The sequence below is a fragment of the Trachypithecus francoisi genome, unplaced genomic scaffold (assembly GCF_009764315.1).
Source record: "Trachypithecus francoisi isolate TF-2019V2 unplaced genomic scaffold, Tfra_2.0 Lachesis_group11, whole genome shotgun sequence".
NCBI classification, from domain to species: domain Eukaryota; kingdom Metazoa; phylum Chordata; class Mammalia; order Primates; family Cercopithecidae; genus Trachypithecus; species Trachypithecus francoisi.
The window spans coordinates 34,539,178-34,562,296 of NW_022681456.1; the positions used below are offsets into that span (position 1 = coordinate 34,539,178).

The following is a 23,119-nucleotide window of genomic DNA, read 5'->3' on the forward strand; positions in this document are numbered from 1 at the left end:
TTTTACTGCAAAGAATATTTTATTTTATACATCACTAGCCATGAATTTTTCCCATTAGTTATTATACAAATGCTGCCTAGTGCCATTATCCAAATGGTATAACCATTTTATGTCCACAATTCACTTCTATAGTTATAAGTAGAATTTTCATGATTTAACACTGAGTTGCAATCTAACATCCATAAAATATGATGTGTTGTAGATGGCAATGTAGGAAAAATATATTTTAATCACTTTTCATTTAAGTGACCTTATGTAAAAAATAAACTAATAATTTAGCAGTTTCAAGTCCCCAAAAGGCATTTTCAAATGTACATAAAAGAAATGGTTACAGAGATTTTTAAGAAGCATCTTCCATGTCCACATCCTCTTGTAGCTGCTGTACCATTTTCTCTTCCAGCTGCTTCCCTTTGCCGGCAAGAGGGGCTTGGATGACATGGATGTTTGCTTGACTTCTTTGATATCCTGAACTTTCTGTAGCTCTTTATTTTTCTTCAATCTGTTCATTATACATTTAGCTTGGTGTTTCTGTTTGATCTCTTCAGTTTTCTTCATTACATCAGTAGTTTTATTTCATAGCTCTCGCTGGTATTTGATAGGTTCATTTCTACATTTTTCAAATTCAAATGAATTATCCACTGTAAGCTCTTTACCAGCTGCTTTCCGGAATGCTTTGGTCCACCTAACTTTGTGAGGATTGCACTTCGTTTTAAAGTTTTTAATGACATTTAGATTTACAAAATCTGAACACCTTGCAATCATTGCAGATGAACATCATGCCATGGCCAGGGTAGATGGGCCCCAAAAAGAAATAACACTTTTCTCGATACACATGTTGAACCCCCGTGGGTCCCCATCGACCAAATGCCAAGCTTGAGAGGAAGTCTTTTCTTTGAGACAGAGTTTCGCTCATGTCGCCCGGGCTGGAATGCAATGGTACAATCTTGGCTCACTGCAACCTCTGCCTCCTGGGTTCAAGCAATTCTCCTGCCTCAGCCTCCCCAGTAGCTGGGATTACAGGCACCTGTCACCATGCCCGGCTAATTTTTGCAATTTTTTTTTTTTTTTTTTTGAGACGGAGTCTTGCTGTGTCGCCCAGGCTGGAGTGCAGTGGCCGGATCTCAGCTCACTGCAAGGTCCGCCTCCCGGGTTTACGCCATTCTCCTGCCTCAGCCTCCCGAGTAGCTGGGACTACAGGCGCCCGCCACCTCGCCTGGGTAGTTTTTTGTATTTTTTAGTAGAAACGGGGTTTCACCTTGTTAGCCAGGATGGTCTCGATCTCCTGACCTCGTGATCCGCCCGTCTCAGCCTCCCAAAGTACTGGGATTACAGGCTTGAGCCACCGCACCTGGCCAATTTTTGCATTTTTAATAGAGACAGAGTTTCACCATGTTGGCCAGGCTGGTCTCAAACTCCTGACCTCAACTGATCCACCCGCCTTGGCCTCCCAAAGTGCTGGGATTACAGGTGTGAGCCACCGCACCCGGCTGAGAGTTACCTCTTTTAAATAATGTGTCCACAGGACCGGATTTTACAAAGCCATAAGTATATTGCTTTGACTTTTCAGTGGGTTGATTTGTTGCTGTTGTTGTGTTGGTATGAATAGCTCCCACTTCAAAGGTTCCAAGACATACAGTTTTTGGCGAAGTGAGGGATTTGCTCTGGCCAGATGAGGTTCTACTCTTCAATTTTGCCTCCCTGGGTTTACCCATACCCCATCCCCCAACCCTGAATTTTGCCCCAGGGTTTAATTTTCACTACAGTAGTGCATCACTTCCCTAATCATATATACAATTAGGAAACATCTGTTACTGTAAAGAGGTAAGCCATTGTATTCAATGTAATACTCTCTGCAGTCTTACTCTCTCTAATCCTGTCGTTGACGGTTAGTATCATTCACAGGTGTTTGTTCTCAAGGAAATTTCTCTTAAAAAGAAATAAAAATAGGATTATTTGTTGTTTTGCTATTGCATTGTTTGGGTCCCTTATAAATTCTGGATATTAATCCTTGTCAGATGTATAGCTTGCAGATATTTTCTCCCATTCTCTAAGATGTCTCCTCTGCTGTTGTTGTTTCCTTTGCTGTGCAGAAGGCTTTTAGTTTGATGTAATCCCATGTGTCTATTTTTGCTTTTGTTGCCTGTGCTTTTGGAGTCATATCCAAAAAATTCTTTCCCAGTCCTATATCATGACATGTTTCTCCGACATTTTCTTCTAGTAGTTTCAGGCCTTTTATTTAAGTCTTTAATCCATTTTGAGTTGACAAATAATCTACTTAAAAATGGGCAAAAGACCAGAACAGACATTTATCAAAAGAAGACTTACAAATGGCCAAAAAGTATATGAAAAAATGCTCAATATCATTAATCAGTAGGGAAATGCAAAGCAAATTCAAAGCGAATCATTAGGGAGTACAAAGCAAAAACCACATCTTACTCCATTTAGAATGGCTATTATCAAAAAGACAAAAGATAACAAATGTTGGTGAGAATGTGGAGAAAAGAGAACCCTTGTACATTGTTGGTGGGAATATAAATTAGTAGAGCCATGATGGAAACAGTATGGCAGCTTCTCAAAAAATTAGAAAGAGAACTACTATATTATCCAGCAATCCCAGTATTAGATATATATCCAAAGGAAATGAAATCACTATGTTGATATCTGCACTTCCATGTTTACTCTAGCACTATTCACAACGGCCAAGATGTGGATCCAAGCTAAGTGTCTATTTAAAATTAAGTGTCCATCAACAGATGAATGGGTAAAGAAAATGTGGTATATGTACACAATAAAATACTATTCAGGGAAAAAAAAAGGAATGAAATTCTGTTATTTGTGACAACATAGATGAACCTGGAAGACATTATGTTAAGTGAAATAGGCCAGACACAGAAAGACAAATACTGCATGATTTTACTTATACATGGAATCTCAAAAGTTGATTTCATACAAGTAGAGAATAGAACAGTGGTTACCAGAGCCAGGAAAGGGTAGATGAGGAGGAGGGGAATAGGGAGAGGTTACTCAGTGGTAACAAACTTACAATTCGATAGGAAAAATAAGTTCTGGTGCCCAATGGCATATGGGTGACTGCAGCTAACAATACTGTACTGTATACTTGAAAATAGCTAGAAGAGGATTTTGAATATTCTGAAAACAAAGAAATGATAAATGTTTGAGGTTCCAGGTATGACAATTACCCCTATTTGTCATTACACAATGTATACACATATGGAAACATCAGATTGTACCCCATAAATATGTACATTTATGTGTCAATTAATATTTTTTTAAAATAATCATCCCCACAAAAGAAATATCTGTTTTCAAATAAGATAAGATAGAAATCTGCCTTCCTGGTGTAAGAAAGGAAATATTTTAAGATTATTTTTAAGTCAGAAATAAGCAAATCGAGTGTTTAGGTTTTGGAACTTTTATTTCCCAAAGGATTTAGTTTCCCCATAGTTCTCATTGAATCTTTTCCTCTTAATTTGTATGATTTTTAAACTTTCAATCCAGAAGCACTTCTAAAGTGTGAATTTTCAAATATACAAATTTCCAAATAATTATCTGTGCCTTAGTTGAGGTATTAAGACTTTTCTCTTTTTTATGTGTTTTAGGAAACAATAGTGGGAATGGGTTGGAAAGCTTTTAAAAAGTTAGATCTTAAAATTGGATGGAAATACTAAATGTAAACTCTTAGAAGAGACTCTAAACTAAAATCGTGTATTGTTCCTCTGTCCTCATACAAATACCTTCTGTGACAAATTGTCATTTTCAGATATAACTTCAAGAATTACTGCTTAGGAAACAGGCTGGGAAAAAAACTTTTAAATAACTATTTTTTTAAAGTCTTTGTTGAGCTGGGCACAGTGACATGTAGTTGTACTCCCAGCTACTTGGGAAGCTGAGTCGGGAGGATCACTTCAACCCAGGAGTTTGAGACTATAGTGTACTGTGATCACACCTGTGAACAGCCTCTGCATTCTAATCGGGGCAACATAGCCAGACCCCATCTTTTAAAAAAATTCTCTATTGCCCAATTTCATGGAAGCATCAATTATTTTCTTTCACTCTCTCCAAAATACTGCATGAGTCATAATGAATACAGCTTCTGAGCCCATAAATGTGTGTTGTGTGTCTATTGAATAGCAATGCCCACAAAGAAACAGCCACATAGGTAACTCCTTATTGCTGATCCTTGCTCATGTATGCCTTTCCCGTTGTGAATGTTTTCTTATGGGTCTACTCTAGAAAGCTTTTTTTTTTTTTTTTTTTTTAATACTCTTAAGTTCTAGGGTACATGTGCATAACGTGGAGGTTTGTTACATATGTATACTTGTGCCATGTTGGTGTGCTGCACCCATCAACTCATCAGCACCCATCAACTCATCATTTACATCAGGTATAACTCCCAATGCAATCCCTCCCCCCTCCCCCCTCCCCCCTCCCCATGATAGGCCCCGGTGTGTGATGTTCCCCTTCCGGAGTCCAAGTGATCTCATTGTTCAGTTCCCACCTATGAGTGAGAACATGAGGTGTTTGGTTTTCTGTTCTTGCGATAGTTTGCTGAGAATGATGGTTTCCAGCTGCATCCATGTCCCTACAAAGGACACAAACTCATCCTTTTTTATGGCTGCATAGTATTCCATGGTGTATATGTGCCACATTTTCTTAATCCAGTCTGTCACTGGTGGACATTTGGGTTGATTCCAAGTCTTTGCTATTGTGAATAGTGCCGCAATGAACATACGTGTGCATGTGTCTTTATAGCAGCATGACTTATAATACTTTGGGTATATACCCAGTAATAGGATGGCTGGGTCATATGGTACTTCTAGTTCTAGATCCTTGAGGAATCGCCGTACTGTTTTCCACAATGGTTGAACTAGTTTACATTCCCACCAACAGTGTAAAAGTGTTCCTATTTCTCCACATCCTCTCCAGCGCCTGTTGTTTCCTGACTTTTTAATGATTGCCATTCTAACTGGTGTGAGATGGTATCTCATTGTGGTTTTGATTTGCATTTCTCTGATGGCCAGTGATGATGAGCATTTTTTCATGTGTCTGTTGGCTGTATGCATGTCTTCTTTTGAGAAATGTCTGTTCATATCCTTTGCCCACTTTTTGATGGGGTTGTTTTTTTCTTGTAAATTTGTTTGAGTTATTTGTAGGTTCTGGATATTAGCCCTTTGTCAGATGAGTAGATTGCAAACATTTTCTCCCATTCTGTAGGTTGCCTGTTCACTCTGATGGTAGTTTCTTTTGCTGTGCAGAAGCTCTTTGGTTTAATTAGATCCCATTTGTCAATTTTGGCTTTTGTTGCCATTGCTTTTGGTGTTTTAGACATGAAGTCCTTGCCCATGCCTATGTCCTGAATGGTATTGCCTAGGTTTTCTTCCCTAGAAAGCTTAAGAGCACCAACCATCTTATTCCATATTGTCTTCAAACCCCAATTCTCTTTCTTATTTTTTATTGCTTTTGTTGCTAGCTTTTCTCCTATATAACACCCTCACTACTTCACATCACTGAAAGATTTCCTGGGCTGCTTCTGTCTTTAATTCCCACTTGTCTCAAGCTCTTTCTAAACATGTTGATTGATTGAGTCTCTTGTCACTGGCCCAGATATATTGATCCACTGAATGTTCATTGTTGCAACTACCGTTTTCCTGCCATCATAACAAGTAGGCTGGAGAGTGTTCAGTTATGCACACAGATTTCAATTTTGTTTCTGCTCTCTTTGGCCAGTGCTTTGCTTTGGAGAGGGACTTCCTAAGTGAAAGCATCCATCCTCAGAGTAACAATAACAGCTGGCCGGGCAAGGTGGCTCACACCTGTAATCCCAGCACTTTAGGAGACTGAGGCAAGAGGATCTCTTGGGGCCAGGAGTTTGAGACCAGCTTGTTCAACACGATAAGACCCCCATCTCTACCAAAAAAAGATATTGTTTTTAAACAGTAATAGCTAAAATCTGTTGATGTTCACTACATGCTAGGCACTGAATTATCCTGTGCAGTCCTCACAACTCTAAAATGTAGATGCTATATTAACATACCTGTTTACAGATGAGGTAACTAAGACCCAGGGAGGTTGAGTACCTAACCACGCAGCGAGGAAGGAATGGAACTAAGCCAGGAATCCAAACATACTGTCCTGTGCTCTCATTTGCTGACAACTGCCCCTTGCCTCCCAGAAGAAGGAGCTTCTCAGTGGGTCCCTTGATAAGCTCAAGATGGCTTATCACGCACACCCCCGAAAAACACGGAAGTTGCACTTATAAGTGATAGATTCAAACAGTGTGTTTTTTCACACTTTTGCATTTGGCATTTTTAATTAAAATCATACATTTTTAAAATTTTATTTTATTACAAAAGCAATGCACATTCATTACTATCCACTTCTAAAATAGAAATACAGGAAGGAGAAATAAAAACAACTGTGATTTTACCACCTAGAAGTGGTAAATTCCTCCCTGTTAACATCTTATGCTTGTGTAATCCTCCAGACCAACAATTTATGCACTTGTAGGCACTATTTTTCTAATAAGTGGAAATATTGCACACCCACTGTTTTATCATGTATTTTAAACACAATAATACATTTTGAAATATTTTTATTCCTATACATATTCATCCCCAATATTGTTTGTTGTGGTTGATTACAATATTCCAATCCATAGTTGAACCAAGCTTATTTAACCAGTTCTCCTCATTGGTCATTAGGTCATTTCTAATTTTTTTCAAATGATAACCAGTACTATGGGTAACACCCTTTACCTAACTAAATCTTTTGCAATTGGTTTAGTTCCTTAGAATGAGCCACTAGATTTGGAATGGCTGGATCAAAGGGTATACACACTGTGAAACTTTGGATAACTATTCCCAAATTGCCTTCCAGAAAACTTGTTCCAGATTACACTCCCAGAGACAGTACAGAAGCCCATGTTCATGTTTGCCTATCACAACTCTCAAGAGCATGTGCTTAATTTGAGGGAGAAGAGGGGAACTTTAATAAAAAACTATGTATCTTCATCTTCAGCGTGACCCCTGATCTTATTAACTCTATCGTTGTTATTAACGAGTTATTAACTCTGTCGCCCAGGCTGGAGTGTGGTGGTGCAATCTTGGCTCACTGCAATCACTGCCTCCCAGGTTCAAGTGATTCTCCTGCCTCAGCCTCCCAACTAGCTGGGATTACAGGCGCCCGTCACCACGCCCAGCTGATTTTTTAATTTTTAGTAGAGACAGGGTTTTACCATGCTGGCCAGGCTAATCTTGAACTCCTGATCTTCAGTGATCTGCCCGTCTTGGCCTCTCAGAGTGCTGAGATTAGAGGCATGAGCCACCACACCCGGCCAACATCTATTCTAGATGCAACTCTTGAATCTGTCCTTATGAACTGAACTCTTTGTTTTATGTGAAGAATGTTTTATCCATTCACAGTCCCTGAGAAACCATGAAGAATTAAATGATTCTTGTTAATTGCTCTCAAGACCAAGAGCTGTAGCTTAATGCTAACTAAGGATTTTTGGAAATCACTTGTCAAATGGAGAACAGTGTGTTTTGATAAAGTAGCTTCTTTCTGAATTAATGTAGGATGCAGTACAGCGAGTTTACATGCATAGCAGCAGAGAACGGTTCTGACAGTAACTTTCAATCAAACTGATCGACCGCATTTTTAGAGCAGTAGTTCTCAAAGTATGATCTCAGATATGCAGCATCAGCAGCATATAGAAATGGAGGGCATCGCTTTGTGCTGTGCCAGACTTGGGCCCCAGAGCATGCGAGTTACACAGGCAGTACAACGGCCATGTCATATGCAGGAGGTGTGGTTTCAATGGCTGCTTGCCCACTATCTGTTCTTGTCACCTGGTTTTAGTTTCTGTATTCCCTCAGCCTTTGTGCCAGAGCTCCTGTGACCAGAAAAGTACTTGGAAGGTCATTTAGCCTCATTAATGACAGATGAGAACCCAAACTATTTTTAAAGATGACTAGAGGGGGAAACTTCCCAGCTGCCCTTAGGAATCCTTCTACCCTCTCCAGAAGCCTTTTCTTCTTAATGCTTGCAATTTGAGCCACTTTGCTGTTGCAGAAATGAAGATCTAAGCCTTGCCTCCTTAAGACTGAAAACTCTCACGATCTTCTTTTTTTTTTTTTTTTCTAGAGATGGGGGTTTCACCTTGTTGTTCAGGCTGGTCTTGAACTCCTGACCTCAGGTGATCTGCCCACCCCGGCCTCCCAAAGTGCTGGGATTACAGGCATGAGCCACCACGCCCAGCCAAAATCTTTAAAGGTTTCTCCACCCCATAGGAATGTCTTGGTAACTCTCTAATCACATTTGTGGTCCCTCTGCAAGCTTTGCAAGGCCTCCTTGCTGGCTGTAGGTACCAGAGCTCTCTGAAAGTTTGCTGAGCTCTCAGCGTGTTGAGAGACTGGCAATGTGCTTTTTTTTTTTTTTTTTTTTTTTTGGAGATGGAGTCTTGCTCCGTTGCCCAGAGTCTCGCTCTTTCGCTCAGGCTGGAGTGCAGTGGTGAGATCTCAGCTCACTGCAACCTCCACCTCCTGGGTTCAAGCAATTTTTCTGCCTCAGCCTCCTGAATAGCTGGGACTACAGGCGCCTGCCACCATGCCCGGCTAATTTTTTGTATTTTAGTAGAGATGGGGTTTCACCATGTTGCCCAGGCTCGTCTCGAACTCCTGAGCTCAGGCAATAGGCCCATTTCAGCCTCCCTAAGTGCTGGGATTACAGGCGTGAGCCACCACGCCCAGACTGTGGTTCCTTATAATGCTGGCTACATGGTTGTTATGATACATTAATTCGCTGGCCTGTTCCTTTAACACTCATAGATTTCAGCAACCATTAGCTCGAATCCTATGAAATTGCTGGTACTTAGCCGTTCTTGACTTGAAAAATGGTCACTTCATAGGGCTCAATGTAAGACTATGTGCTGGTCATTATGGTGAAGACAAATCAAGAAAGGTGTGAGCAGTCCTCAAGGAACTCCCCATAGGGAAGTAAGCACACCACACTAAGATCCAGGGCAGTGCATGGGAGAAAAGTGGCAGAGAGGGGAACAAGAGGAAAGCCATCCTGTCAGCCTGGGAGACTGTGGAAGCCTTTCCCCAGAAAGTACCCTTTAAGCTCAGTTTCAAAGGGTGAGAGTTCATTTCAAATTGCTGATTAGTGGTCTGCTTTTTATCTCTTGTAATCCCACAACCTAGCTAGTTTCACTGCCTACAAAATCACCACAATAATGCTTATTTTGTGTGTGTTTTTTATCATTTGAAAGTCACTTAGGGCTACCAAACATAATTGCTTGATCCTATTTTAATTTACTTGCTGAAGTGGAATATAATAATTAAGCTTTGAATCTAAGTAAGGAAGATATTATATGCCAAAATTAATAGTTATGACTCAGGACTGAATATCTAACTAGAAAGCAGTCTCAGGATAGCCATGTGTAGGTTAAAAATATACTGTAAGTTGGATGGCAACAGACCATCCGGAAATCCCTTCCCCAGCCTGTGCTTCAGATACGCTGGGAGCAATCGGGGTATTGTAAGAATGAAGGGTTGGTGGCATCCTCCCCACATTAGCCTCACTGTTTTCCCTGTCTCTCAGAACATTAACACCACTCCAGACTCAAAGAGCATTACAGCTCACAACTGAAGTTATCCCCATCATAAACCCCTCTGCTTTCATTCGCACTCGGAAAAGTCATGCTCTGAAATTAGAGTTCGTGCACTCTGAAAAGGGTATCTCCATACTATTGATTCTGCATTCAAAATGGAAAACCTACTTATTTTCAGAACATGCTTTAAGGCAGTAATAAAGGCACCAATGATGATTTCTGACCTGATACCAAGCCGTTCATAACTTAAAATTAAAAAGGAAAAGAAGAAAGATGGTTCTTTCTCTTGGTGATTTCAAAATCTCTTCTTTTTAAAAATGCTCCAAAAGCATTCAATTACTTACTAAGAACAGTATTTCAGGTGGCCACCTCCAGATATGAAATTCTGATTCCTATTTCTGTTTAATGGTTATAAACAATATAAACTCAAGTGCTTAAAGAGAAGACTGCCTTGAATTTAGGATTCAAATGTTGCATTGTATTTTAGGTTTCAGAAACGTAACATCTCTATGTAACTAAATATCATTTCTCTTGGAATAATAAAAGTATGATCATCTTAATTTGGGAAATTGTGAACAAAATACATTTGAATATCACTATAATGCTTTTTGCAGGCAAGCAAGATGCTGTAAAAATTAAGATAATTTGGGGCCTTACCCAGGAGTATTTAGCTGCTTAGGTACTCAGAGGTCTTCAGTATAAAGTAGTCTCTTCTGTAAAGCTGGCTCTGAAGGGGGGTAAATTTGAGAACGTTGGGAAACCTGAAAAATGCCACAAAGAGCATGGCATTGGGAAAAGCAACTAGAAACAAAAGAGAAGGGTAACAGAAGGTTCGCCTTGAGCATCTTTCACTGGGGAAATGGGCCTGAAGTAGAGAGTTCTGTTTATACAAATCAATAAAGCTTGAATTTTTAACAGAAACATATGGGAGTATTAATTATACAGACACCCAGCAGAGCATGCAGATAGATGGGTCATAGAAACCAGTGTTGCCTGAGAGCACGTGCTCAGTAACCTGATGTTCAGAGTAGGCACCTTCGTCCCTGGGAAGGAGAAAAGAATGACAATCATAACACTGAAGAGAAAATGGGGAGGGAGGGACCTCGACTGCCTGTGATTGGACTGAAGCCCCGTGCTCACATTTTGATGTCTGTAAAGCCTTCATAAATGAAGTGGGTGCTTATTAGATTTCTTGCCTCCCAGATTAGACTCCCCGAAGACTCAATAACTTTGATCTTTGCCTTTTTTTCTTTTTCTTTTTGAGACAGAGTCCCACTCTGTTGCCCAGGTTGGAGTACAGTGGTACGATCTTGGCTCACTGCAATCTCCGCCTCCCGGGTTCAAGTGATTCTCCTGTCTTAGCCTCCTGAGTAGCTGGGATTACAGATACCCACCACCATGCCCGGCTAATTTATTTATTTTTAATAGAGACGGGGTTTCGCTATGTGGGCCAGGCTTGTCTTGAACTCCTGACCTCTGGTGATCCTCCCACCTCAGCCTCCCAAAGTGCCAGGATTACAGTCATGAGCCACCATGCCTAGCCTCTTTGCCTTCTTTCTATGCATTTTCATCTTTTGCTAAAATTATGTATGAAAAGACCTCTTTGGAAACACTTGTCAAAGTACACCATCAGAAAACCCCTTTAAAAGACGATGGATTCTTATCTCTTGTAGGCAGTATAAATGCCTTCAAGGAGGGGCTCTACCTGGAAGATTTCCCACCCTCCCTTAGAACTCCGTGGCTGGTCAGGATCCATCAGCTTCTTGTCAAATGACTCAGTGGAGAGAGAGTGCAGTTTGGGCTCCAGATTGGAAAGCATGGCCACCCCCAGCACTGCCATTCATAGAGGCCTGTGCACAGCGCTGCCTCCAGTTAGGAGAGCAGAGATTCTTGGGACCCATGGAAGAAAAAGAAATGACTATACTTTGTCTTTTCTTTTCTTCATTCAACTTGGCTGAGCATCTGATGTGGAATCTTTGTACCATGACAGGAACCACCACTGAAGCCTTCATGTCAGGTCAGAAGCTTGTGTCCTGACCTGCCTGTTGCTCCAGCCCTGCTTCCTTTCACTGGCATCCATTGCACAACTCACTGTAATCCCCTCTCCAGCTGCTGCCACCATTCTCTTGAAGCTACTCTTAATGAAACCAGCAACAATTTTTTCTTGTTGCAAAAGCCAAGGATTCCACCCAATAAGCCCAATGAAAGTAGCAGCTCCTGTGTGTGCCAGCCACTGTGGTAGGCACACTGTTTTAGGCGTTGTTAGTCCTCATGGCATGGGGCACTGCTCCTACCTTCTAAGCCCTCTCCTCCTTGGCTTCTGTGATACTGTGTTAGGGACATCTTCCAGCTTCAATTCCAGTCGTTCATTAGCTCTTGTTTCTGCCCCACCCCTTGGGATTTCATCTTCCCCTAAGTTGTGTCCTTCTCCCTTTTCTTGTTCACTCCTTAAACCACCTTGTCTGCTCCCATCTCCTTGGCCACCCATGTATGTGGGTGGATTTCCAGGTCTGATTCTCATTTCTCATTTCCTACTGGACCTCTCCACCTGCTTATCAAACTGAGCATGTGCAAAAGCATTTCCATTATGCTTATGCAAAAACACTTTCCCCTCCAGTATTCCTTATCTCAGTGGCTTCTTCATCTATGGCATCCTCCCACCCATTCATCTTCCATGGCAGATCAATCAACAGAACCTTTAAATTCTTCCTTATCGACATTGTGGCTCCTCCTCCTGTTCTTCAATGCCTCTACTTCAACTCAGGTGCTTAGGGTCTCTCTCTCCTTTGGATTTGCACAATAGCTTCCTCACTCCTGTATCCAGCCTCTAGATCTTCCAGTCCCTCCTTCATAAACAACCACCAGAACAATCTTTCTGCAACACAGGTCTGATTGTGTCAGTCTCTAGTGAAAAGCTTCCAATGGACCCTAACTTGTCAGAGTAAGTCACAACCTTCCAAACCGACTCTACCATTCTCATCTCCACCAGTTACCCAAACCCACCACATTCTCATTTCTAGGCCTCTGTGCATGTATTAGTTCTGCTGCTAAAACAACCTCTTTTGGCCTCTTTGCCACTTGGAAAATGCTTATTCATCAAGAGTCAGCTCAATCACCCATAGCAGGCTGTCAGTGTCTTTCGAATGAATGAATGAAGACTGGCCCCACTCTGTCATGCAAAATAATGCTGTTTTTATTCACTATCCTGGAGGCATGTTGTTCACATTGCTCCTGTCACATCTGTCAACATTGTAATTGTGGCTGTTCTTCCTATCAGACCTAGCAGGCCTGTTCATGAGTGGCCCCTGGGCCGCCTCTTCCTCTTCTTCTCCCATGGCCGACATCATTCCCAACCCTCTTTTCTACTGAGCTCAGACACAGCTCAGAATCTGTCTCAACACAGTACTTTCAGCAGACTGGTGTTTGCACACAGTTTGAGGTCTGTTTGCCATCCCTGAACTAGACTCAAGCTTTTCCAGTGACAAGCACAGTGGTTGCCTAAAGTGACAACTCAATGGCTGAACAAATAACAAATGGATTTTCATCTGACTATTAGCTATGTATTGCTTTGCATTACAGATAGATCTGTCCAGGAGAATGGATTCATGGTAAAAGATAAGTGAGGTGATTTACCAAAATCCACTGTGACACTTTGCAGAAAATTTTTCACATGCGCATTCAGTTATTCAAACTATCGCCTGGGCTGCCCCAGCCCTCCCTCTTTACAGAGTTCAGCTACCGCATTGCCTTAAAATCAACACATTGCATATGATTTCTTCTAGCCCGTCTTTGATGTATCTTGCACATTTTTAAGAAGTGGTTGGAAGAAGCATTAAAACTTTATGAAAATATTTTATTTTCATAATCTCTCTTTTTGGCAATCACAAAGGAAAACTGATGCATCCAGGGAATGTTAAAACTGATTAAAAAGCACTTCAAGAGAGTTGCTTTTTCACATACTGTATAAAACAACAAATATTAAAGAACAATACTTTTAGTAATCCATTGTCTTTGAAACAGTGTAGTAGCGCTCAAAAAGATGTTGTGTCAAAAACAATCAGGAAAATGTGAAACACCCCTTTTCATGGCTCAACTAAAAGGTGCAATCGAAGTCTCATCATTTGAGTTCAATGAGTTTCACTCACACTATCCAATTAAAAGCCTTCTTGAATTCTAGCCGCATTCCAGAATTTAAAACTAGAAAATTGGGAAATATAAATGAAGAAATCAAGAAAGTTTCTATTTTTTCCTGATTCCCTTAATAGACATAAGACAACCAGTTGTTGAAAGCTCGAAGTGGAAGTTTCTTATGTGTCAGTCCTAAGACTGTGTAGTGCAGTAAACAGAATGATGAGAAACAGAAAGAAAGGGGCCTGTGAAAGCCTGCAGCATTTCTAAAAGAACAGTAGCACTGCATCTTTGATGACTCTGAAGCCTATTCTTTTGTGGCATCTTTTATTTTTTAATGAATTTATACTGTTGGTGAATTATTGAAATGGTTCCCTCTCTCTCACCTTTTATGTGTTTTCTCTCCTATTATGTTCCCATCTGTCTTAACTGGAAAATCCACCAGGCTAACTGTCAGGTAGGTTCTTCTTGATGTTTAGTGTGATTATTAGTAGTATACATAGAAGGCAATGAAGTAAACAGACTGCTGGTGACTGGTGATGAATGAGAAAGCTAAACAGGAAAGGCACATACTCAATTATAGAGAAACTTTTTGCAGATGCATAAAACTGTACAAGCTGCAAACTCCAAGCACATTCAGCCAGTGTGAACATCTATCACAAGAACCGGGCCTAAGGGAATGTAGCAGCTCTCAGTGATAAAGTAGGTTACCTGGGCTGTCCAGCATTTAGCTGTGGCTCAAAACCCGGACTGCTCCTGGAGGGCTTCATTGTTCTAGAGTATCATTACATCCTGTGTAGTCACAAGTGATTCTGCTGTAAATATAATATCAGCATTTTTGGATTCGGTCCAGTTCAAGAACAATACATAGTGATGTATTTCACATCCCTATTTTAAGTATACATCCAAGCATTCTCTGTGCCTTGAAGAATGAAGGTAACTAGGAAAAGCCGGGGTGCATATATTTTGTTAATGTTGAATGCATCCTTGGAGTTAAGTCTGACGTGGTGTAAATCTTGTGAAAGGAATGGTCACTTGAAATTGCAGTAAGAGACAGACCTCTTCATTCACCCTTTAGTGTCAGGGAAAAGAAGTACTCCTTCATCCACACAAAGTCACGGAACAAGCTCTTTTTAGTTCCTCAAGGGCAAGACAGATAACTTTATAAGCCCAAAGTATAGCTCAACCCAAGAGAGGAGAAGCAAACATTAAAATTAGAGTGTGCGTGGTGTGTATCTGATGTGTGTGTGTGTGTGTGTGTGTGTGTGTTGTGTGTGTGTGTGTTGTTTTTAATTTGAGCTCATCTTTATCTTTCGGGAGGAAAAATTACGTGCTTCAGTTGCCACGCAACACAAACTGCTCTAACAGCTTTCTAATTTTAATTTCAGAAGTCTACAGAGCAAATGAAGAAGGTCCCTACTATTATTCTTTCTGTTTCATATAAAGGAGTCAAATTTATTGATGCAACAAATAAGGTAAGTACCACACCTCTGTCTGGTTTAGACACCAGATGCAGTCTTGAGAATATGATCTAGAATCCTTTGCTTCCTATAATAACCAGCATTCTCCACTTTAATCATCCCATTCCCTCAACCTTCATGCTTCCTACATATACCTATAGATACACACTCATGTACACACACACATACACTTTCATACATACAGAAAGGCACCATTTGGGGGAAGGGCTTGATCTGGGGTTTCTATAAATATTGCGCTGTCACTTTTTCATGATGCTTTCTCTATTAGACTGTGGCCACTTATTATCTAGCATGTCCCTTTGGATCTGGACAACATTGAAAAAGAAGACAAAAATCACTTGTAGATGGAAAAGTCAACAATGTCATCACTCCTCCATCAGAGGAGATGTTACTAGATAAAGGGCTAGAACTTTTGTCTTTATTTATCTAGATATATATATGTGTCTTTTCTGTTGATAATTTTCTCACTTTTTAATTTTATAACACATTTAATTCCCAACCTCTGAGATGGGAGAGAGTTTCAGCTGTATTGTTGCCTTTCTTTCTTTCTTTCTTTCTTTCTTTCTTTCTTTCTTTCTTTCTTTCTCTCTCTCTCCTTCCTTCCTTCTTTTCTTTTCTTTTCTTTTCTTTCCCTTCCTTCCTTCCTTCCTTCCTTCCTTCTTTCCTTCCTTCCTCCTTCCTTCCTTCCTTCCTTCTTTTCTTTCTTTCTTTCTTTCAAGATGGAGTCTCACTCTGTGGCCTAGGCTGTGTGATCTTGGCTCACTGCAAGCTCCACCTCCCAGCCTCAGCCTCCTGAGTAGCTGGAACTACAGGCGCCCACCACCATGCCCAGCTAATTTTTTGTATTTTTAGTAGAGACAGGGTTTCACCATGTTAGCCAGGATGGTCTCGATCTCCTGACCTTGTGATCCGCCCGCCTCAGTCTCCCAAAGTGCTGGGATTACAGGCGTGAGCCACTGCACCCAGCCTCAGCTGTATTGTTTTCTTAGGAGACACAATCAGAAAAGCAGCCCAGGCCATGCTGTGGCTCCGCTGTGACTTCTTCCTCACAGTGGGAATAGTTTGTGGGCTGTGATGTCAAGTGTGGTCAGCGGGGTTGCATTTTACTGAAAAAGCATTCCTTTCTTGACAAAGACAGCAGTGTCCTGGTGCTGAAGTGGAACGCTTGGGTGACCCTTGTCCCTCTCCTTAAACTCAAAGCTGACTGGCTTCTCCTAACAAAACCTCAAACGTTCATGTGTTTTATTCCTGCATCCTTTCAACTAATCAGGAACAGAAGGAGGGTAAAAGAGGTGATTACTATTGGTGAATGCTGGTTTTTCTCTGGACCTCTCACCCAGACCTCCCACCTGGACCTCTTCCATTTTGGAGAAAGGGAACAGAAATCGTGAAACAGGTGAACTTAAGAAACAGCAACTTAGGGCCAAGGCAACTGGATTTAGGTACCAGGGAAAAGTCGTACGGGCAGTGACTCTTTGGTGTCTGTATTAAACCCCAGCATCTGAATCGGAAGTTTTTCCAATTGGTTTTCTGTAACGAAAGAGGTTGTTGTTTCAGTAGTTAGATAAACCCAAGTTTCCCAAATCTACTTGGGAAAACAACCTCACAGTTATAGAAAAAGTTCTGAAACCCAGACAAAAAGCATATAACCAGCATCATTATGCTGACCAATAATATCAGCATAATGGTGATTCCAACTATGCAAAATATTGTTGATGGCTGTTGACAGATAATAATTGTGGAGACTCACATGAGAACAATGCCAATCGATTTGCTTTTTTATTTCTTGGAAGCATCTTTAGTTCCTGGTATATAAAATTACTTTAACCTTAAATTATAGTCAGTTGGTTTTAAAAGTTCTAACACTTTATGGAACATATTATAGAATGGCACAGATACCATTGCTATTGCTGTATCTAAATCTTAAGAAAGACTTTGGCACCTGGATTTTTTTTTTTTTTCTAAATTGGAGAAACTCCCTCTATTCCATTTATGCTTGAAAAGCTTGAATAGCTGTATATTTTCAGTGGATGAATTTGACACTCTCTTAGATGAACAACTTTAGCAGACTTGGATTCTGACAATTTCTAAACAAGTGGCATTTGCCCTGAGAAGTTCCTGCAGTCCTAAGTCAGTCATTTCATGATGCTGGGGGTATGGCTGGATGCAGCTGTATTAATAACATTCTCTCTAACCCGCTCTCCACAATCAGAAGAATGAAAGAGAGCTTGCCAGTTTCATTGTATGTTGCTTACTAACACGTCAAGGGACACAGAAGTTGATGCTCCTGTACCTCAAGGAGATACTTCTGCTTCAATTGCCAATAGTTAGATGAGTTATCCATAAACCTCTGCTCACTGATGACTACTCTTGGAAGCAAAAGCACAGAAAGATATGCAAAAGATAATTCTGTGTAAATAAAGATGCTAAATAAAGAAGGTCAGCAGATTTTTTCAAGTCCTTGCAGTGTGGTCCTCAACATATTTTCAGAATCTAGAGCAAAGGCAAAGTGCGTATGTTGGTGGCAAGTGGAGCCAATCTGTGAATGTATGACAACATACGCTTTTAAAGGAATTGGAGGATGTTAATTTCAACTGGCTATACAGGGTCCACATCCCAGTGACCTGTGAGGTAGCTGATCTCCCCCAGTATGACAGTGGGTAGGGAGAGAGTGAGTGACTCAGGGCAGTAGTCTAGTAGTTGCTGTGTGGGGAGCCAAAGTAGAGAGATTGTGTTTAGAAGGATAGAAGAAAGAAATACTGGAAGGCCGTATTGGTGGAGTGTGACTGGGTAAGGCTGAGAAACACTACCACCAGCCAGGGCGGGAGGACTGGCTTCAGAAGGGGCAGAGGATCCACAGTTGAAGGATCATCCTCAAGTTGTGGTGTGAAAGGAACCATGCCCAGACACCTAGATTCTAGCAGTGTCTGCAAGGACACCTATGTTTGCCACTTTGTTCTAAAGCAAAGAGCACAGCAGAAAAGGAGCGGATTGATAAACTCCAGAGTCCTGCTTTCTGTTTTCACCAAAGATTTCCCCCACTGGGCAGTGTTGTATCAGTGAGCCACTTTTATTTGAAGCAAAGGACTTGTAATATACAAGCATATTTAAAGATCTCATCATTTCAGGTATTAGAGGCCACTAGGCCTGGAATTCAAGCGATTCTCATGCCTCAGCCTCCCGAGTAGCTGGGATTACAGGGGCGTGCCACCACGCCCAGCTGATTTTTGTATTTTTAGTAGAGACGGGATTTTGCCATATTGGCCAGGCTGCTTTCGAACTCCTGACCTCAGATAATCCACCTGTCTCAGCCTCCCAAAGTGCTGGGATTACAGGTGTGAGCCACCGCGCCCAACCTACTGTTCATATTTTATGTTTTCATGGTACTTTATTCTTCAACAGTGCTCTCCTAACCTTGCATCTCTTACCCCTGCCCTGGTCAGAGAGGGGGTTGTTTAATCTGCCCTGGGCAGCTGGAGACCTGAAGGCCTCAGTCCCTTGGCTCAATGCTGCCCTGCAGTCACACAGCCTGTTGGTCATGAAAAACGACTCAAACTTGATTTTCAACCTCCCTAACCTAACGCTTTTTCTGTTACTCCACAGCTACCTTCCACGAATTAGTTTGAAGTGCAATGGATAATTTGTTGTGTGTTAATTACTCTTCCCTTCCTGTGAGCCCCCGTTAGACTCTGTGAAAGATGAACCCTCCCCGAAGCATTTCTTTCCTTTGATTCTAATAAATAAATGGGTTTGGCTGAATTCATGGGAAAGGGTTAGAGGCCTAGTTATAAACTCATAAATGTATTGCCTAGCAACTTAGGAAATGAATTGAATCACTAATCCTGATTTAAGAAGGAGGAAGCAGAAAGCGATCTTGAATTAAAAGTGGAACTTGCAATAGATTTAGCACTAAAGTGTTTTAGATAAATCACCTCAGCCTTCTGTTGATCAATAGCCCAAAGGTTGCTGTAGCAGGGAATTCCGCCTGCAGAACTGCAACTGTTTAGTAACAGACCCTTCTTCAGGTTGGCGGGGGGCGGGGGAGGTCTTCCGAGAGGAGACACGGTTTCTACATTCAGTGCTCAGCTGAGGAGCAGGTTGCATTTTGCCTTCCTGTGCTGACTCCCTCCTCAGTCTTCCCATCTGGCTAAATTAAAAATGATGCAGTGCCAGGGTTTGTTTTTTGCTTTCATTGTTGTTTTCTTTTTTGAGTTTTTAAAAATTTTTTTGGAATGCCAGTTTTAAACAAGGCCTATGCTATTTTGGGGGCACAAAATACTTTGGAACATTTGCCTGAACAAGTGCCTGTTGTTTTGGGGTTTTTTTTAGGTTGTTTTTTGTTTTTTTTTAAGAGACAGGGTCTCGCTCTGTTGCCCGGGCTGGAGTGCAGTGGCGCCACCACGGCTCACTGTAACCTCAAACTCCTGGGCTCAAGTGATCCCCCAACCTCAGCCTCCAGAGCAGCTGAGACTACAGGTATGCACCACCACACCTGGATAATTAGTTAAATTTTTTGTAGAGATGGGATCTCGCTATATTTCCTAGGCTGGTCTTAAACTCCTGGCCTCAAGCAATATTTCTGCCTCAGCCTCCCAAAGCACTGGAATTACAGACATGAGTCACTGTGGTGGACCTCCCATTGTTTTTTTTATAGCAAATACTCCTAAGAAGCTTGGAGACAAATTAAGGCCATGTTAAGCACCTGTGCTGTTCTCAGCATCATGTGCCCGACAGGGCATCACCAGTTAGCTCTCGGTCTACACTGTTGGACCCGCCCTGGAGGGAACACTGCAGTCTCCTCCTCACTCAGGAAAAGCCCGGCCTGATGAGGAGATGCAGGAGAAAGGTCCCACCTGTCAGGGCTCAGATTGAAGGCAGTGGCGAGAGGCAGATTTCTAGGCTGCATCACTTCATCACCACATGCCCTTCTCAGAACCACCATATGAGTTAGCTGGACCCGAGAATCCTGTCCTACCCCTACCAGCAAGACACCTCTTCAGCTGTTTCTCACCATGATGGAAAACAACAGACAGGAAAAGCCATCTCTCCCTGTTGAAGGGTGCTACACTGCCAGAAATTCTATCCCCAAGAAGAGGCAGGAGGAGCCCCTCGCCAGTTCTTCTCTTGAGCCTTTTAAAGCTCTAGTCTTCTTAAAACGCACTTAGAAATGGAGGCTGATGAACATGTGAGGAGTCCAGTTTTCAGCTGAGGTGCACACCTGTACCTCTTCATGACATCACTTTTTAATTTGTGGAAAAGCCACTCATAAATGCATGACAGGAGGTGCAAAGAATGTCTTCCTCTTTGGCTTCTTCTCCAAGGAGGAAGTCTACCATCTAGTCTCCATACAGTCTACAGCTGTAGTATCCTTGGCCTTGGATTCGTCCTGCATGTAGAGAACTGGCTTCATCATTCTGCACAGGTAGACGATGCAGAGTGATGGCAGTATTTCAGTAGTGACATCCCAGCTCCTCACCCCATTCTGGCATTGGCAATATATCACAAAGGTCTGTTCAAAAATATCTGCCTCCATAGGCTATCAATACAAATTAAAGAGCATCTTTTAAGTGCCAGTTAAGATGACCACAGTGATCAGTTATTCCTACCTGAATATAGAATATTTTTACTAGCATGAGCTTTCCTTCTAGCTTAGACAATGAAAATAGAGTAGTAGAAGTTTCCACAGTTGGAGAGGAGGCTGATTTTGGAACATGCAGCATCACATACATCAGGCCTCCCTGGGAAGCTAAAAGACAGTCCTGGGGTACTGGGGAATAGAGAACGGGGGGACTAGGCCAGGCACAGTGGCTCACACCTGTAATCCCAGCACTCTGGGAAGCTGAAGCAAGTGGATTGCTTGAGCCCAAGAGTTGGAGACCAACCTGGGAAACATGGCAAAACCCCCTCTCTACCAAAAGAAAAAAAAAAAAAAAAAACAGAAAATAACCCAGCCTGGTGGTGCACACCTGTAGTCCCAACTACTCAGGAGGCTGAGGTGGGAGATTGCTTGAGCCTGAGAAGTTGCAGTGAGCTGAGATGGTGCCACTGCACTCCAGCCTGGGCAACAGAGCAAGACCCTGTCTCAAAAAAAAAAGAGAAAGAGAAGAAGAAGAGGGCTCCAGAAAATTCAGGGGTCAGCAAAGACAGAGGAGGAGAGAGCAGCAAAGATACGCTTTTCCTCCTTTGCAACTTTACCCCTGGCCACAGTGCTGCCATGCACCATTGGAAATTGTTAAGAGTGGCATCCCATGAGTAGGCAAGATTCAGGGAGTTCAGTGCAGTAAAAATCACAGAGCACTTTTCATTTCCCAAGAAGTGGATCTACCTTGAGATCTTGCAAAAGATCTCCAGAACACAAAATGCCAACTTAGTAAAAGTTGAAGCATCTATTTCCTGTGACAGTGCCTCCTGGACAGGTGAGACCAAATCCACCCAGGCTTCCCAGGGTGCCCCCAATCAAGATAATGGCAGAGACTCCCACAGCACCTCACATTGCACCTTTTTCTCATTTTAACATTCATTTGAAGACTCACTCATCCCTAATTTGGTTTTCTACTTGAAGGAATGCTATCTGGATGCCAGAAAAGGATCATCACCTTCTATTTTGAAACTTATCTTGCAATAGAATGTTACTTGTTTATGGGATTCCAATTGCAATTTGAGTTATTTTTTGACAGAGTACTGCATGTAATGTCAACACACAAGACCACGGTGAAAAATGTCTTAATTTAATTTTCTTTTGCGAGTTTTAATTCTGTAATTGCCTCCGAACCACTCAGCTTGGTTAAGTGAGGGACATGAAGTACTTGCTGGGGCTGCTGGCAGGGAAGGACACTTTGTTAGCATTTTTAGGCATTGATGGCTGTACACGGAACACTGTATTGCCGACAGGTTTTTTAAGACAGCACAATTAAAAAGTAATTAGAGTAACTAAAGCATTGAGGGTTTTAGATCTGTGACAACTGCAAAAAAACATAAATGGGATATTATAAGATAAAAAATGATTGCACGATTACGTGAATTTTTTTATTTTTTTCTTTTTAAACACATCTATGTATCAAAAGAAGTTTCTAGCAGGGTTTGCAGCCAAGCTGCTTCATGGTTATTTTGTGCTTCAGGACAATGGTACTTCAACCTTTCCCCCACTGGGGAAGAAGGCACAAAGAGATGCTAGAGAGGAAAAAACACGATTCTTGTTAAGCCAGTAAGAGGGAGGTGGAGACGATGAAGGGCATTGCAATGCGTTTCAAAGAGCCTGAGCTCCACAGTCAGACGACCCTAAATTTCAGTCCCACCCCAGCACCTGCTCTGCATAAGGCACTTAAATTCTTTGAGTACTATTTGCTTCACCTGTGAAGTAATAATGGTAGCAACAGCACCACTTCCTAATTATACACAGTGGATGTAGTTAGGAAGGTGTTGTTTATATAGCCACAGGGCCCAGATCAAGCAAGGCATCCAAGGCCTGAATGTTGCAGTGTGGTGTTTCTCTTATCAGGCCCCTGCACCTTAGTTTCCATGGAGAAAGCACCTTGAGGCTTCCACCTGCCTGCTTCCTTCAGTACCTGCCCTTGCTCTGAGGGAGGAGGAGCAGGACATAAGAACAATGTGCAATCTTGATGGCGAGGGATTTGAAGAGCCTCGTTGGGTCAGATCTCTTCTCACACAGAGAAAACGACAGATGCTTCCTTCCATACAGAATTAGCAGAAAGCAGTGCTGCACAGCTACAGGTGGACATGGGGAACGGAAAGTCAAATGTTTAGTAATTACTGTTATTTTTTAAAGTGGAGGCTGGACGTGGTGACTCACACTTGTAATCCCAGCACTTTGGGAGGCCGAGGCAGGCAGATCACCTGAGGTCAGGAGTTCAGGACCAGC

General features: G+C 41.8%; 1 protein-coding gene and 1 pseudogene across 21 annotated transcripts in view; one reads left to right on the forward strand and one right to left on the reverse strand.

Annotated features, from left to right (window-relative positions):
* The window catches only part of ANKS1B (ankyrin repeat and sterile alpha motif domain containing 1B), a 1,305,582-nt gene that overhangs the window by 1,242,471 nt on the left and 39,992 nt on the right, over nt 1-23,119 (forward strand). For all 21 annotated transcript variants that reach the window (XR_004439654.1, XM_033220935.1, XM_033220933.1 and 18 more), the window contains 2 exons: nt 14,205-14,216; nt 15,148-15,234. Coding sequence is in view for 20 of the 21 variants with exons in the window: in XM_033220935.1 (XP_033076826.1) it covers nt 14,205-14,216; nt 15,148-15,234 (99 nt within the window). In the remaining variant the exon portion in view is untranslated. The remainder of the gene's footprint in view (nt 1-14,204; nt 14,217-15,147; nt 15,235-23,119) is intronic.
* On the reverse strand, nt 341-913 carry LOC117090750 (annotated as a pseudogene).